At 35.6% G+C, this 18,307-nt stretch overlaps 1 protein-coding gene across 6 annotated transcripts in view; it reads right to left on the bottom strand.

The window, feature by feature from the left end:
- Positions 1-17,737, bottom strand: part of CD36 (CD36 molecule) — a 35,521-nt gene extending 17,784 nt beyond the window's left edge. Inside the window, exons 1-3 of one of the 6 annotated variants that reach the window (XM_061989150.1) lie at positions 17,645-17,737; positions 15,747-15,886; positions 4,508-4,744 (exon numbers count right to left, since the gene is read on the bottom strand). In XM_061989150.1, coding sequence (XP_061845134.1) covers positions 4,508-4,627 — 120 coding nt within the window. In that variant the 5' untranslated portion in view covers positions 4,628-4,744; positions 15,747-15,886; positions 17,645-17,737. Of the gene's footprint in view, positions 1-4,507; positions 4,745-4,889; positions 4,930-8,334; positions 8,447-15,746; positions 15,887-16,253; positions 16,317-17,644 lie in introns of those variants that run through there. The other 5 variants (XM_061989172.1, XM_061989179.1, XM_061989156.1 and 2 more) reach the window with 5 other exon arrangements.
- Positions 17,738-18,307: the final 570 nt, after the last annotated feature.

The following is an 18,307-nucleotide window of genomic DNA, read 5'->3' as shown; positions in this document are numbered from 1 at the left end:
CCAGAGTTCAAACAAGGGAAGTAGCAGGACAAAAGAGGGAGGAGGAGGAGAGCAAGACCATTATTTTCTGTGGCATCCAGCCATTATTGTTCTTAACATTTCCCCCACAAAAGAGGTGTGTACAATTCTCTGTTACATGCCTCAAGAGTCTAAATGGTTGGTTAAAGTGGAAGAAAATCTAGAGCTCTATTCACATCTTCATTTCATACAGCTAATATCCTCACATGAGCAAGCTCTTGAGTTTTGGCTGTCTGATCATCAGTGAGGCCAGCCCTAAATATTAACACTCTCTACAGCTGGTAACTTGTAAATTTCCCTAGTAAAATTGTCATGCTTAATATTATGAAAGGTAGGCTAATCTGAGAAACTATTGATCTGCAATTGACAGTATGAAACACTTCTCAGCTCCCTAGTCAACCTACAACAGCTCTAATATCTTAATGCAATAGTTACCTATTGTTAGCAAAAATATACAATAGGTAATTGCTACACAGCCAAGGTCATCTCATGACCTAACCATACAAGACTGAGTGAAATCAATGGGAACTTTAATGCTTTTTGCTTCTGATACAGATCTTCAAGAGTCAACTGGCAATACATAAATTGAAGAAATGCTGTGCAGTCAGCAATTGAAGTTTGTTGTAATTTTTGCTTTATAATAAACTCAGATATCATGATTTATGATAAAGCAACACAAAATGTAAGACAAAGTTGCTGTCTTGACGAAAGATCTGTCCAGATGGACAATAGATGCCACTTCCTGGCAACTGAGTGCCATGAATATTTTAGGCTGTAAACAAAATTGTTACTACTTAATGTGCTGTTAGTGATGAGCTGCATATGGAAGCTGGAGAAAATAACAATATAATTCTAGAAAACTTTACCATTTTGCAGTTGAAAGTATTAATAGCCATGTATTACTTTTAAAGTGTTCATTATTAGCTTATTACTAACCTTTCTGAACAGGCTTTTGAACCAAAACTTTTAGTCCTTTTTCAGTCATTGATCATAAAAAAAATATGGAAGCCAATCAGGTTTGTCACTGATAATGCAGAAAAATGTGTGATTAGATCAATTATGTTTTGCCTAGAGCTAGTAGTTGCTTTAGCTTCATTAGTTTAGATAAAGAAGTGGAGTATGAACGTCAAACTCAATTTAAAATTAGAAGTGTTTCCTTTGCCTCCAGTAACTGAGGAGATTTAATCTGGCCAATCACAGATAACAGATATGTAGAGAGAGGAATGGTGAAACATAATAACAGATAAAATTAATAGTATTATTTCTAAAAAGAATGGAACCTAACCCTGAGGACTCTACAGAAGGAGTGCAGCACTGAGGTATTGGGGTAAATCATACACCATTCTGTATTATTAATTCATTGGAAATTCAATATATTAAGTAACATCAAGTGGCTTCTGTTATCCTCCTGAGGTCATGTGTCCAGGTAGAACACAAAAGCATTGTTCAGAGATGCTAAGAAGTCTCCCAGGACTTCAGAGCAAATGGATGATAATGTGATTTGACCAAACTTGATAACAAGTTAGGTTATGCCAATTTGACTTGTTATATTATGAATCATTCTAAAGCTATTCATTCAGGGAAAAAAAAAATAAAAACAAAACCAAAAAAAACCCCAAACCCAAAAAAAACTACATTTCTTTCTCTAATCCATCAATAATATTTTATAGCAAGAAATAGAAATTTGGTCTTACTTTTTTGTTGTCAACTTCTGCAAAGAATTGGGCTCTACTCTGAGACAGAATAGGCAGAGGAACAACTAAGGGTCTTTTTTTTCAGGTTTTGGACTGTGGATAAGGTATGATTTTGCTAATAATGGTGATATCTGAAACAGTTTTTCCCTTTCATTGAAAATATGGCATTTTGATATTTGTTTTCACTCAGTGGGTGAGGACTTAAGTTAAGGCTTTGCCTCAGAGTAAAAATAAAGAAGTAAGAGTAAGAAAAAGAAATATCACATAATCATGTAATTTTTTAGGTTGGAAAAGACCTTTGAAATCAGCAAGTCCAACCATTAATCCAGCTCTGTCATGTCCACCAGTAAACCATGTCCCTCAGTGACACATCTACACATCTTTTAGATACCTCCAGAGATGGTGACTCTATCACTTCACTGAGCAGCCTGTTCCAATACTTTATTACACTTTCAGTGAAAAAAGAATCATAATATCCAATCTAAACCTCCCTTGGTGCAACTTGAGGCCCTTTCCTCTTGTCCTGTCATATGTAGATTAGGAGAAGAGACCAATACTCACCTCTCTACAACCTCATTTCTGGTAGTTGCAGAGAGTGATAAGGTCTTCTCTCAGTCTTCTTTTCCCCAGGCGAAACAACCCCAGTTCCCTCAGACACTTCTGATAGGAACTTGAGAATGAGCCTGCACCAGTAGGCTGTATCTGAGAGAACATCTCTCTCATTAGCATTTTTTCCTCTCCTAAGGTCTCTATGCTTGAGACATTCCAAATAAAATTGACATTGAAACTGATCTGTTTCTACCAAATATTTCCTTAAAAAATTACATTTCCAAAAGCGAAAGATTTCGGGGGGAAAAAAAAAAAGTACTTTCAGTATGCTCTGCTCAGCAGACCTGTCTGCTTTCAGTCAGCTCTATCCTTATCTTAAATATAAGTGCAGCAGAAAAAAATCTATTTTTTTTTTTCTTACTAGCTGTTTCACTAGCACAGGTAGATCAAGAATTAGTTGTATTAAAGTCTCTTTTGAGTATCTGCTGAACTGATGAAAAATTTTAGCTATTGCACCTTGGCATATATTTTCTGTAATAGGAATTGCCATGGAGTCTCATGGTCTCACTAAACAGTCAACATGATAAACAGGAAAAAAGTAACCTATATGATTTACTTAAACAAATAAAGCTTCTACAAATGTACTTTTTTGTTTTATATAAATACTGGGAAAAAAAGTCTTTTATACATATATAAAACAAGCTGCCTTGAAATAGGTGCAAACATCTGAAACATGATCACAATGTAGAAAATTAGAAAGAGGTTGAGGAAAAATTACTTTAATACCTCACCACTAACAACACATGCAGGTATAATTTCATATGTAGACACTTGGAAACCATGTTGTATAACTGGTTCATTATTGTAAATAAATAGATGAACACATGACATTCTTAACATACATAATAATATGTGTAATTTTCTTTGAAAATACTTCATGGCATAAGACAAAACTCAGGATTAGCTCAAACTAAATATTTCATGTGAGGAGATAAACATTTTTTAAAACCATGTGCTTTCTGTAAAACCTGTTATTTCCTCAATATGTCAATGAATAAAAAATATTTGCAAATAGAGTATGACTTTTTAAAATATGTTGCAAGGTGAGATGTTATCTAGTGAGAATAATTTTTTATTCCCTATAATTTTGAGAAATTCATGAAAAATACAAAAAATAACTGGAAATTTCTTCTACAGTTAGGTTTGCTTTTTTTTTTTTTTTTTTTTTTGAAAGAAAAAAAAGGGATGGTAGAATCTAGGCAGGACCTCAACAGAGTTTACTATTTCCTGAAAATTCACATCTTCCTCCTCAATTGACTTCAGTATCTGTTAAGGGGGAGTCTTCCAGAAGGGCCTTTAAATAGATACCTCCAGGATCTCCACAGTTTTCAGCACCACAGCAGATCCTTAAAAGGACTAACCATCAGCAAAAGACCATAAGGTTTCTAGATTTTCATCTGTAGGAGAGCCTGTCTTAGCTGCAGTGAGCACAAAGAGACTCCATAAATCCATGGTGGGCACACCAGAGATTCCACGGTCTTTCACTCGAGATTACTCTGATTTAGACACTCTGTTATACACCCTTTTCACTAATGATTTGACAAGCCCACTTTTAACCTTTTCTTTAAAAACAAAACTACATTTTAATAAAAGAAAATTATCTACAATTAATTCTCAGACTCTTTGAGTCAAGGAGATGTGTATGATCAGATTCTGTGGTCTTGTGGAGTACATTTGCTTGGATCATCTAGACACAGAATGTGAGCTGAATGCATGTAAGTGTAGGGTTACATTCTGCTTCAGAAGTTTGTTTAGCTTATTGCAGTATTCAAATAGAAATGCATGGAGTATGTATATCAAAACATCAAAAAATGCAGAAAAATATCATGGTGAAAAATAAAGAAACTAGAAACAAACATAACTACATTTAAAAAAAAAATACTTATTTCTAAACTACATCACTTGAAAACACAGCTTGAAATCAGTATTTTGGCTTCTCACGTGAAGCATGGAAAAAAGCAAGCAAATAAACATGACAATATAATTAATATATTAAAAACACACTACTGCAGCATCTATTCCCAGGAAAGTTTGGATTGCATATGTCACAAAAACTTGGTTTAATAAGGAAAAAATAAATAGGAAACAAAGCAGAAATATAACAGAAGATTTAGAAATAATGACTATGCAATAACCAAAAGCAATATAGATTGAAAAAAAAGGACCAAATAGAAAAAAACTTTTACCTTTTTTATTGCTTTGCCTATGAGGTTATCTCCGACTGGTATCAGAACACCTCCAAAGATAGCCAACACAGCACCAATGATGGCCCCAGTGATGAGTCCACAGTTTCTATTACAGCCCATTCCTCTCTTTTTTCAGGGTGCAGATAGACAATGTAAAAATATCCTTGCTGTAAGGCTTGATGTTTTTATCTCACTTCTTGGTCCAAGTATGCTCACTGATCTTCCTGAGAGAAGCTGCTAATAGAAGGAGAGAGTGCACAAAAAAGTCACATTCCAAAGTTCATAGTACAAAGTGCATGAAGTGAAGCAAATAGGAAGATAACATGTCAAAATCAGTCAGATAATGGCAGACAGTGCTAAAAAAGAAAGAAGTTACATGTACTTGTGGCAAGCTAGACCATTGTTAGAGGTTACTGTTTTTATTCCTCTTCTCAAAATGACCAGTAAGTTCTTTCATCAGTCCTTTTATTTTTTCTGGCTCTATTGCATTAGAGCAAATTGACATAATTATTATTGAGCTGACAGTCTTCCTGAGGCAAGTACCTTCCCTAAAATCTCTCTGTGCCAAAGAAGGAGGTTATAATCCTCTGCTTTTACCACAGCCTGCATTGTCCATGGCTCCCACTTCAGGCAAAACCAGGAGTTTACACCACAAGTGTGAGCTACCTAGGCTGTTTCTCCTTTGTGCCAGTAAGGAAGCATTACTTTGGTGGGAATGGCAGCCTCTAATGGGAGGCACCTGTCTTAGGCCTGTCTTTCCAGATCTCTGTCAGTCCACAACCTACTACCAAAGGGATAAAACAACTCCATGACAAAGACATGACCGGAGTTTCCTTTTAGAGATGCGTTTTTACAAGCAGGTAGGTTTGGTTTTGTTTTTTTTTTTTTTTTCAATCCAAATTGCCTCAGAGAAAGACAGATTTCTCAAAGCAAGTCTAGAATTTCATGTTTGAAAGATGTAACACCTTGTATTTCAAGATCACTCAGTCTCAGAAAAACAAAATTCTGCAATTACTCTCTGGAAAACAACAGTTGATGGTAATACGTGCTAAACTTATGTTAAGTTCTGACCCCTGGTGAAAGTTGAAACAAACACTGTTGTTGCAAAGAAAAACTGAATGACACCTGTTGAGAGATATAGTAAAACAAGCTCCCAGTGATATTTTTTTTCCTATTTGTTACTGTTCATGAATAGCAGACACAAAGAGCTGCCTAATTTGCAATCTAATCTTGCTAAGGAATTAATCACATCCACAGTATCTGAGATTGTTATTTGCTTTAGACCTTCAGCTAACAGAAAATCTACTGTTTTCTATTTTAGATTATATTGTCTATATCTTTTTTTTTTCTTATCAATTTTTGTTTGTTAACATGTTGTGATGATCTTTAAATCAATTTTAAAGTAGTTAATAGTTGTAAAGTTAATTATCCATTCAAGGCCGAAAACAGAGAGGAAAGGAAAACAGAAAGATGGAGTGGAACAACAACTCAATCTGAATCCCCAGTTTGTACACAAGGATTATAGTACTAAAAAAATCTTCATGAATTTCTAAACACCCAAGCAGGTGTAGGAATAGTATGTGTTTTACTTTTGTAAATTCAGTTATGAGGTCTTTTTGTTAAAAAGAGGACACATACATCATGCACTGACATACAATGTACCATGGTCCACAGGCATGTGTCCTGCTATGTCCTGCCAAATTTACACTTGATTCACATCTGTACCTGAGCCCAGCATGCTCCTGTTATCTCTGCTGGAAATCCACTTTTTGTCTGCTATTACACTAGCAGGAGTTTATGGCTCCCTTGCCATTAACAATGACATTTGAGCTCATTTGATATATTAATCATTTCTTCCTGAATACTTGCAAACAAGATGACCAAACAACTACCTACAGACTCAGAAAAATACCCTTGCATTGTGATTCTCATGTAAAAGTTTGACCCTTTTGATTGCTTTATCTGTACATACAAGGAACCAAGAAAGAAACTTTTGAAAGTTTCTGTCTTCCACTAGGGACAGACAAGAGCCTCTTTACAGCTGTAAACCCGGCTCTTCTGTTAGAGCAGATTCACCTTATTTGAATTGCAGGTTTACTTAGTTGCTTTCATCTCTAACAACTTTATAACTCTGTGCCCTTTCACAAAACACCAAAAGAATCTCACCAAAGGGGTAACATTAAGAAGAAATCCATTTTCCCAAACCTTTTATGCATCTGGTGTGCTTATCACAAAAATAACTGAAAGACAACTTGACTGAATTATAGAACCACCAAGTTATTAAAGGATTTTTGGTGTAGTGGGTGAAAATCTAATGTGGCTAATGGCAGACTTCAAAGCAAATCAAGTTAGGAATTCATTAGTCTTGCAGAAGTTTTAAGTGAAAATCACTAGGACCAACTGTCATATCATTGTAGACGTGTTCAGATCAGGATTGTTATTCTGGCAAAAGAACTCATTGGGTAAGTTGTGTGGGGATTTAAAAATATGACAGCTGTTACAAATCTAAGGAGAAATTCTCAGTGAAATAAAATTCTGAAAAATATTGATTTCAAGTTGATTTCAAGTTGATTTTTTCCTTAATGCTGTTTTAGCAGATTTAATTTTTTAAGTGAAAATACACATTTTAAAATGAAAATTATCCCTTTCTTAAGTATTTAAAGAGGGCTTTTGTAAACAAACCTTTGTTCTTGTCTTACATACAACAGAAATATACCTTCCACCAAAACATCTGTCCATCTAAGTTTCTACAACCAGTTCCAGTGGATTTATTTCATTTTGTGTTATACAGTCTAGGTTATAAACAGCTAGAAAACAAGTGACTGCTAATAAATTGTGTCTATTCCAAGCTTTTGAAAATTTTAAATATTCACCCTTCTCTCATCAAACAGGAGTCTAGACATATGTCAAATTATGCAATTCAAATTGTTCATTACACAACTGCAATGAACAGCACTCACAACCTAACACTCAGTTTCACATAGAAGTCAACAAGCTATTTTCATCTATCACAACTGAATGTGAAATATGAAGATTAAAGTAGAAATTTCCAGTAAAAATGCTATTGTGTCTGGGAATTCATATTCAAGTGACCTTTTTTTTTCATTTAAGCAGAATTAAAAGTACTATAACAAAATTATATGTCTATCAGACTATAATATCATTTAAATTTAAATTTGAGTACAGGAATAATAAATATATTCACCCCATTCTAGAGTGTTGAGTATTTTAATATTGCCTCAAATGTCCTTAATAAAATATTGACAATGCAAATGGTCCATTCAAAACTCTGAAAAGATAACTTATAAGCAACTGAATAGGAGAAAATATGCAAAATATTACTAAACTTTTTCTTCTCAACTCATACTTCTATATATGTTAGTTTGAAGTAAGCCCTTATAAAATCCAGAATATTATCTGTATTGTTTAATGATTCCTCCATCTCTAATAGTAGTTTTTAGAAATTGCTTGACATGGCATTCCTTCAGTTCTGACAGAGAATCAAATCTATTGCCCCAACTATATAGAGAGGAAGAAGTGTGTTTAGTAAAAGATATATTTGCAGAAAAGATATTATTTCTGCATTTAAAAAAAACCCTAGAAATAAAATGCATAGTTTGAATGCAAATGAGAAAGACAGCTGTACTAAACATAAAATAACATTGCTAATACATGGAAAACTTCATTTTCCTGCTAACAGCCTCACAAAATCCTGTCAATGTATTTTATATTACAGATAAATATTTAAAGAGCTTTACACTACTTGATTTTAAAAGCATTTCTGAGGAAACCCCTCTGATTTTAAACATTGTTATCATATGACTCACCTTGAACAAGGGCAACTGACTTTTCAGCTGAACATAAAAGTACTTAACTCATGACTTGCATCAAGTTACAAGACGAGAAGCAGCTAAATCTCCCCACCAAGCATATAGCCTCTAAACTCAGGGGGAGTGTTTATATATTCCACGAAACGTCAGTTCCCTCTTTATCTTTTTGCCAGAAGAAAAAGTTGAGTTGCATTGGAGCTGGGAGAGTGGTTATTTTTACAGTGTGACTAAAAGCCACTACCTACATCTCGTGGTAATATACTTAGCAGCTGCAGTTTTTTTTTTTTTTTCAAATTTTGATCCAAGTGAGTCAAAGGTCAAGGAGACAAAAGGGTAACTGACTTATTTGGTTCCTGGCCACTTCTCCTCCAATTTGCTTTAAAACTGCTCATATTAGCAAGTTATGACTAATCAGATCCAGACAACTTCTTTGAGATGCAGAATATTTTCAAATATAGCAGGCTCTGCTATATAAATAGAGCCTTACTACTGCAGTTGTTCTCCGTCAAGATACAGGTCAAACAGCTTAGTAGCCTAACCATCATGATAGTATATTTTCAAATGATAAAAATGAGGAAATGTCAGAATATTTTTTAAAGGGATTTATTTCCAAAGGCTGGATTACATTTCCTCACAAAGTGCTAAGGTTCTTCTTCTTTTATTGCAAGTTGGATGAACATTACCTCAGAAGTTTATTTTTCTTAAAGTGTCTAAAAATCAATTATTTTTACACTGTCATCTATGCAGACCAAGGAATCATCCTTGCACAGTGTCCAGTAGTAATTAACAATAATCAGTTTGGCAAACTTTTTCACAAATACTATTTGAAACCTTCTCATCCCAGGTGAATTAAATGCACGGATTGTTTTAAAATATTCTTCTGAGAGGAGTAAGAAGTCATTTATATTTGGCTTATTTAATTATGAGAGAAAATAATCCTAAAAATAGATACTTAGGTCCACATATCCAGTGTATAGAATGAATAGTTTGTGATCTACATGTTTAGTATTTGCTATGTGTTTTAACTGACTGTTTGCCATTCTGGTTTTGATATTGCCCTATTCAAAAGTTAAGCTGTTGTAGAAGAAGCTCTTTTGTTTTAATGTACTTCAGATAAGAAAATCTAGGGTGGATGAAAACTAATGAATTTTAGGTTTTATCTCCTAGCAGTGAAAGCCAGAGTGAAAATGAGCCTGGTCCTTTCAAAATGACATGTATGACAGTCTTTGTACAAGGCTTGCTTCCAGGGAAAGATAGTGCCCTTAACTAACCTGTTTCACATCCTTGGAAAGTGGAGTAAATTTCCTCTATTCTCTAATCAGAATAGAGTTTAACTGCTGAGAGAAGCAGTCCTTCACACTATGGTTCCCATGCACTACTTTTATGACTACTATCAATTATTTCTATTAGACATCTTGTATGACGCTCTTCTGAGGATGCTCCTGTTTAGGATTCCCCCACTGTCCTCCCAGACTGCACCGATTTCTTCACTGTTGATTTGCCTCTCCTAAGAGGAAGTAATACCGGTTGCTCACACTTGCCCATGGAGATCTACCATGCTCGTTCTCTCCATTTACACTGTATGGGATTCAGTGTGCACTGTTCATAGTGGAGGAAAATATCTACTACTCAGGCAGAATGAAGGCTGGAACACAAAAAGTTCCACTTAAATATAAGAAAAAACTATTTCACTGTGAGGGTGACAGAGCAGTGGAACAGGCCGCCCAGAGGGGTTGTGGAGTCTCCTTCCTTGGAGGTCTTCAAGACCTGCCTGGACATGTTCCTATGCGACCTGATCTAGGTGACTGCTTCTGCAGGGGGGTTGGACTAGATGATCTCTAAAGGTACTTTCCAAGCCCTACCATTCTATGATTCTATGATTCTATAATGTAATGAAACTCAATTTTTCAACACAGACATGTTGAGTTGTGACAGATAACTTTGTGACTTACGTTATCTTAGTATTATCCTATATAAGCAAAACCTTTTCTAGCAAACAGTGCTTCTCAATGAATTAAAGACTGATAAGTTCAACTGCAGAAACCATCTAAAAGGATTTGAAGATGAGAGAGGTTGTGCACTTTTGGATATTGGTTGTTTGTTTATTTAAAACCAAATGAAAGTACTTAAGGGATCTTCTGTGTTTTCTGGCTTCATATAAGACTTCAGAGTTATAGGGGAGAAAATAGACACACAGAAACAGAGCGATGACAGAAAAAGCAAAGAAATGTGTACTTTAACAGTGTCTCAAGTGCTGCAGCAACAAAGTCGTCTGCAAGGAGAAAATGTCTAGAAAAGGAAACGGTATAAATGACACTCACATGCTTGATGAAGACATAGGAAAACATAGGATGCATGAAAAAAATAAACGCAGTTGTTAAATCAAAGTGAAATCTGCCCACATTTCCTGGAATAAACATGCTACTGACAAGAAAATGCTGAAGAGATGAGTGCAGTTCCTGGCTTTTCTAGACATCTCATAGTAGAGCCTTTTAGAAATCACTTTCTTTGGAGTGCTTTCTAAACATAGAGGGAACAAATGAGTTACCATCTCTCTATATGCCCTGAGATTCCTAAACACTCAATGCTTTTTTTTTTACATGAAGATCCCTTTGATCAGGGAATGACATACTTTTATGGCATATATAATTTGAATTTTGAGGATGCCAATGTAAATGATCCCACATTCCTGTGGGAATTCTCTGGTGTACTGTACAGCACAGCATGATTTTTTATTCACGTGTTTCCACAGTAGTGGCATTCACAGAGTTTTTTTCACCTGCCTATTATGAATCTAGCAAAACCTAAACATTAATTCCTTGTCAGATGTAGAGATGCTAGGCAATATTAGCTGAGGTTAGCAAGCAAATTCAAAAACTCCAGGAAACTCCTGTCTACTCTTTTGTAACTTGAATTTTTCAGAGGACAATAACCTTCCAAAAAAATATCCTAATCCATCCTTCTAGTTGTTAGGCAAAGTGTTAAGCCCTGAAGCAGAAGATGAAGCCAATGTTCTCAGCATTCAAAACATGGTTTTCTATAATCTTTTGGGTAGTCTTCCTATTTTGAAATAAGGGTGTAAGGAATTAATATTATCTCATTCTCTGGTAAGTAAAAGCACATTTTTTTGTTTATATAGCTAAATTTCTTAGCATCATCTTATATTTCTTCTATACTCCCTACCCAAAATTCTGTTGCCACCACTCAGTGGTCTTCTGGCTTCTCCAGTCCCACAAGAAGGGTTCTGTCTTGCTCAGTAGTGAAAGATGTAAAACATTAAAAAAACCTCACAAAAAACCTATGGCTGCTGTCTCCAAGTAAGCTGATTCAATGCATCCATGTTCACTCGTGCACTTAGTTCTACTGAGAAGGAGAACTATGAAGATGAATCATCAACAGAAGAAAATGTGCAATATGCCACCATCTGGATGAGACTTCTGCCCCTCTGCATGTGTTGTAGATACTAGAAACTGTTGCTTTCTAGGGAGTGAAATTTTGTATTCACCAAATGTAGTTTGATTTCCTATCAAATTAAAATCTTCTGTGTATCACATCACCACATAATACATGGGAAGTAGCACATGAGCTACCCACCCCAATCAGCCTCAACAATTTACTTTGCTTCTATTAAATAAAAGCCTCCCCTACAGCAAACATGTCCTATCTTCAAATGCTGCCTATAAAGAACTTGAATATTCAATGCTGAAGTTTTAAAAACAATAATATAGAACTAATGCTTTTTTTCCTGAATTATATGTTCACTGTCTTTGTCTCAGCTACTCTCACTGTGATTGCTATTTTGTACCATCTCATTTTCCAAAATCACAGGATAGAACAGAGTTAAATGGCAAGAGTAGTCAACTCACTTCAAAAGTACTAACAAGATAGTTATTTCAGGTTTGGTTTAAATATCTTGTATCTAAGGAACTAAAAGAAAAAAAGATAGAGTTTTATAGCAATAATTCTTTTCCTTTTTAAAGTTAAGTACAAATATTTGTTGCAAATAACTTTATCCAGGTAAAAGTAGGTATCTGGCTTAAGGAAGATGAAATGGTTTTCTCTGCTCTCAATGGAGAGTCATGGCAACATCCAAGAACTCATCCCATCTAGTTTAAATGCCTGTCTTAGGCAAAGATGTACCATATCCTTTGGAGGTACTGATGTCTCTCCTTTAATTGCAGAGGATCTAAATGACTCCAATTAGACATCTAACTTACAGAAGTTTAGTTTTAGAATAATTCCACTGACATAGTCCAGTAGCCTTCAGTCCCCTTAAAAAAGATCCTCCTAGACATGCATTAATACCTGATTTCTCATCACAAGAGCTTGGAAGACTCATTCAACACTGCTCTGTAACTCCATTACTCACTAAAGATTCCCATCTGTAGTCTTCCCAACTCTATGAAGTGTTAGGACCTAAGGTGATATCCCTTGTGATTCTCAATGTGTTCTGATGATACAGAAAACCTCCTGAAATACCGGTGGCTCAAGCCAACTTGGCCGCAGTACAGTGGAAACAGCATAATATATTTGGCCCTTACCAGTGAAGAGTTTCTCTTTCAAACTGTAACTAAGTTCTTTAAAGCAAAAAATAGATGATGGAAGACCCAGCAGCTGCTTTGGCTCCTTTCTTTCCCAGAATTATTGGTTCTCAACTCTTCTTCACTGACTGTGGCATGCATAAACTGCTGCCTTTCTCGGTCCTCAAAAACACTTAGATTTTTTGAAAAGATTTTCAAAGTGCTTTTAGCAAGGGAATCTGGTGATGAAAGGAAAAGAGAGTCAGGGATAGAGTAGACTTTGATTCTTCCACTCCTGTGGGTTTATTTGAGAATCACTCGGAATGCAGATAGGAAAGAACTTTGCAGAACTGAACCCAATACAGGAACTATAATATAAGAAGTTAGGCTCTAGATGAGTCTGAAACAGCAAAGAGCTATAAAAATCTGTTACCTAAAGAGCTGAGTCAGTCTGTTAATGCTAGAGATGTTTCTCACTGAAACTTAAGGAGTACACAGACAGGAGGCTCCAGTGGAAGGGAAGAAAAATTTTGAAAGTAGATGTCTTTTGAAAGTCGTGACAAATTTAATAAATCTTATCCCTACTTGGATATATTCTACTTCTTGCAAAACTCTTCTCCTTGTTCAGAAGTCACAGAATAATGGAGTAATTCAAAACTCCTTCACTGTGGTGCAATATGGGGTTGAGAAACAGTCACCACAATGAATCAATCCAGCCAATGGCAGTGACTTTGATGAATGACTGGGTAGTTCTTATGTTAGCCTTGACTACCAGCTAGACTATTATTTTGTCTGTGTAAGAACTCAGAACAATATACACATATGATATTTTTCAAATTAATGAAAAGGTACGTTTAAGGTCAATATAGCATCTCAAGAATTGAAGATATGTCAAATAGTTGACAGCCTTCTCTTTCAATTCATATGTTTTCTGACCTGGAGACATGCACAGATCTTGGTCTGAGTAACATACACAGATCTTCCCTGGGACTCCAGTTCAGTCTCAGACACAAGACTTTAAATGCAAACCATGAGCCCACTGCAAGGAAAAAACCAAACCAGTTCTTCATCAGGCCATCACAAGAAGCAAGCTTTACTTAACCAACCTCATTTTCTGGAGCAGTTGACAGACCCACTTTGAGAGTCAAAAGTGGTAGCTGGGACAGAAACAGGAGATCTAGGCCTATGACAGCGAGATGTACGTTTTCTACCAAAAGAAAGGACATCATGGAAAGTCATATGAAGAATTAATACAGACCAAAGTCTTTCCTGATTAAGCTTTCTTTCCCAAAGAGAAATTTCAGTGACTACATGGAGTGGCAGTATGGAGCTAATAGAAACTCTCAGAAAAACAGATTTTCCCCTCCAGCTGGCAGCAGAGTTACAAACTGTGTGAGTTTTCCTACCAATTCTAGGTGAGGAAGTAATACTTTTCAGGAAAATGTGCCAACTGCTGTGGATTTTTAAACTTTTTCTAATATTTCCCTATGAATCTCTTGAGTTAGGCTTCATTTAGACTACTTTATCATACAAAAACTTTCTTATACAAATATTCTTGTACCAAAGGATGCATTTTCTCTTCTATTTTCTAAGTGCTAATGTTCTGTTCTCATGTGTGTTTGTTTTCCTTTCATCATATTCTTCCTGAGAAGATATTTAATTACTACATATAGTGAAAGTATAAAACATAGAACATATACAGACCAGAAAAAAGCCACACTAAAACTAAAAAATAAAATCACTCTAGCCTCAAGAGATACCTTAGCAGCAGCTGAAGACTGAAAAAGATTAGGAAAATTTATGTACCACTGCTGTGTATTAAGAAACATGAACAGTTATTATGAATAGAGCAACAGAAAAAGTACTACTGGTGATTTCTGTGCAGGAGCAGGGAATGAAGCAGGCAACCAGGACATTCTTGAACTCAGATCATGCAATTTGCTGATACTCAGATATGACATTATTGTTTCATGTGTAACCATGGTATAGAAAGAAATATGCTTATAACTATCAGTTACACAAATAGTAGTTCCAAAATATAATAATTTAACTGAAAAAAACTCTATATTTCTGATAATTTTCCTGATTGTGTCAGTTATATAAATGCTTTTAAAACCTCACTTGAGGATAGAAAAAAAATCCCCAGAACTAGACAACTACAGACTACACATTTTTAAGATTAGGATATTTTTGGCAAGTTAAAAAAAAATCACTGAGGTAATATCATAGTTATTGTATCAGTTGTTAAAGAGTATCAGATAACCAAAACAGCAGAAGTTATAAGTATTTATATGACTATGCAATATTTATTTTGTTGATCTCAAGAATTCTGTGATAAAATAAATTTAGGATATTTTGTATCAGTGTCTTTATTGAACATGAATTCTAATGTCAAATCTACAAGACAATGCACATATATACCTTTCAGACTTTAATCCATAACATATAAAACATATGCATTTTAAGGTTAGTCATACACTTGATATTTCTCTTTATATTTGTTTTAAAATTAAATGTATATAATCCTTTATATTATGAATTTTTTATATAAGATAATGATTCACAAGCAAAATATTATATACACTTATAACATTTAAAAATATTAATACATTAACTTTTAATGTCAATGCACCATGAAATACTAGCAATATAATAAATGTTATCAAGAGATCAATGTGCAAATGAAATAATTTTGTTATCAGTATATTTAGTTTTCCTAAATTTCAGTGAATGGGCTCTTAGAGTTGTAAGTAATCAAGAAGCAGATGCTGAAGGGTATCTGTCTTTGGTTTTAATAATTCTAGCAGGAAAGAGCATTTTACTAGCAAAAGGATGTAATGGTAAACTCAATAAATTAATCCAATGTCCAACTCTGTGCTGGTCACATACCTGTTTGAAGGGAAGGCTGCTCCCACCACTCTTGCCACCAGGAACTGGAGTGCTGCAGAAGAGCCTGCTACATTAGCTCCTTATTCACAGGAAAATCAAGTTGTTGTAACACCCTATAGCAACCCTGGCTGTCCAGTGCCCTATGAGTCAGTTAAACTTTCATCAGACACAAAAAGAAAGTTGCACAGACTTCTTGGTAGTTAAGCTGTCCCAAGTGATAAGGAATTATAAGACCTCTAAGTCAAATATTCTTTCACACTTATGCTTTGCCAAAAAATCTAGTTTAAGAAATCCTTTCAACACCAGCCTCTGCCTCTGATCTCTTTACTCTCTGCAATAGCCCAGTACTGGGAGGCAATGCCAATTCAGAACAAGCTTAATTGTCTTCAGTCTTTGCAATAATGCTGCAAACAATCTAATCCCAGGCAATCTTCACAATATACTGAAAGCCAGGTAAGGAGTTTCATACTAGACATAATACTTCAGATTTGGACTTATTTTACTTACTTCCTCAAAGCACAGAGACAGGTCAGAGTGAGGGATCACAGCTGTGAATACAGCTGTTCAAGTTCATGGGACTTTTTCCAATGATTTCCACAGGCATTGGTTCATAACTGTTGTCTAAATGAATGTCTGAGACAAATGACAGTGCTATTGCTTCCTCTGTCCTTTTGTATCTTTGCTAGATCCTTTTTTTTTCACAGCAATGATGAACTGTTTCAAAATACTTTTAAAAAAGGTATTAAAGCATTAAAGTTTTAAGCACTGCATTATTTTTTTTATTTGAACAGTAGATTAATCACCTCCCTCCAGACAGTTACAGCAAACAGCAACAGTGAGCAGCTTGTCTGCCAAAGCCTGTCATAATTAAGATAAAAGCTGTCCCAGAGCATTAACAGGACCCTGAGGTGAGTCAGTATGACGGGAGCTTTAAAACTGTGTCCCACAAGTACTAACTCAAGAGGCATCCCGTGGCATAAGCCTCTCTGTCTGGGTTTCTATGACATTTCTACTTCTCTAAAATTCATCGGAAAATGAAGTGACAATGGAAAGGAAGGAAATAAAAGTACTCCTGAAATTTCCCTTAATCTGGATATTTTCAGACCTTTCCTCTTATGTAAATGCCATGGTTCTACCTTTGGTGTTCTTGGACTCCCATTGATTTCTTCCTGTGTGGCTTTTGCAGCTGCAGCCTCTGGCTTGTCAATGGACCTTTCTTCTGCTTTCCTTTCTACATGTGTTTCTTTTCAATCCTGTTTCCTTCCCCAAGAACCTCCTTCCTCCTCCAGCTCTCTGTATATCTCTCGCACCTTCCACTAAACATGTCAGCAGTCGTCCATGAAGCATCTCTTCTGGTTTGTCTCCTTCCCCAATGAATTATCCTCTAGTTTTTTTCTCCACTTCCAGAATTTACAGCTTTACATTAACATAGAGCTGTCCCCTGCTGTTAACATTTATATTTCTCAAAATCTTCTGTGATACATTTTTCTTTCTTCTCCTATTTCTCTCTGCCTGAAGTCATGGTATATAACCCTCCTGCACTAGCGGTTAATCAGAAAGTTGATTGTAGGTGAAGCCAAATTTATCATTATTTTTTGGTTCACAGGTAAGTCTTATGCAAAAAAAAAAAAAAAAAAAAAAAAAAAAAAGTTAATTATAAACAATAATTTAAATTTGGTATCTTAATCCTGTAATCCTGCTCTTGTTTGTGTTTCTTCCTAAAGCCTCAGAACAGTGAAGCCCTCGGTACTCTTGCCCATACCCTTTTCCCTGCCCAGCTGTCATTTACCACTTTCAAGTCCTCACACTCCTAAGAAAATTAGTATTGAACAGCTTTACCCATGCACAAAAAAACAGATGTTCCAGACAAGGAAATGTAAACTTCGTCCTCAACTTACCTGCACCAGGACTGAGAGAACTGAGAGGAAGCTGGGAACAACTCAGACTACTCTGAATGCAGGGTCAGACAGCTTCAGTGGTGGAGCAGGCATTTTGGACTACCAAAGCCAGTGTTGTGCTCTTCCTTCTACCTCACAACAGCCAGAAAGGAAATGGGATGTATCCTTCACCTCTTTCTTATGCTTTGAGAAGTCAAGGCACTTGTTAGTGTTTAGCATTTAAAAACAATCCTTAAAATTACATAGGATAAAGATTACAGATTTATAAACACACCAGCACAACATGAAACACTCCAGGCATGTCTGTGGTGGAGTGCACACCCTCCATGTAATTATACTCGGGCTTCTCTGTTTTAGGAAAAAAGTAACAATAGCCACTTATCAGATTCCCAAAATGGTATTGGAAAGGATTCAACGAGACACTCCCAAGATCTTCTGGGTAGGAAGAGCCACAGGATTACAGACATATAAATGCCCAGTCCTTCCAGCTTCTTGCAACCATTTCTTCCACAATGCACTCTGTTGTATTAGTGGTTTTCTAGTTAGTATTTCACCAGTCTTTCTTTCACAATTCTTTTTCCAAGCTGCCAGGTTGTCCTCTCCCTCATCCTTTCTATTGGGCTGTCTGATCACCTGTTTTCAGAGGATAAATCTTGACTGTAA

The sequence above is a fragment of the Colius striatus genome, chromosome 1 (genome assembly GCF_028858725.1).
Source record: "Colius striatus isolate bColStr4 chromosome 1, bColStr4.1.hap1, whole genome shotgun sequence".
Lineage (NCBI taxonomy): Eukaryota > Metazoa > Chordata > Aves > Coliiformes > Coliidae > Colius > Colius striatus.
The sequence above is the reverse complement of the archived record's forward strand: the minus strand, read 5'-3'. Positions and strand labels throughout refer to the sequence as shown.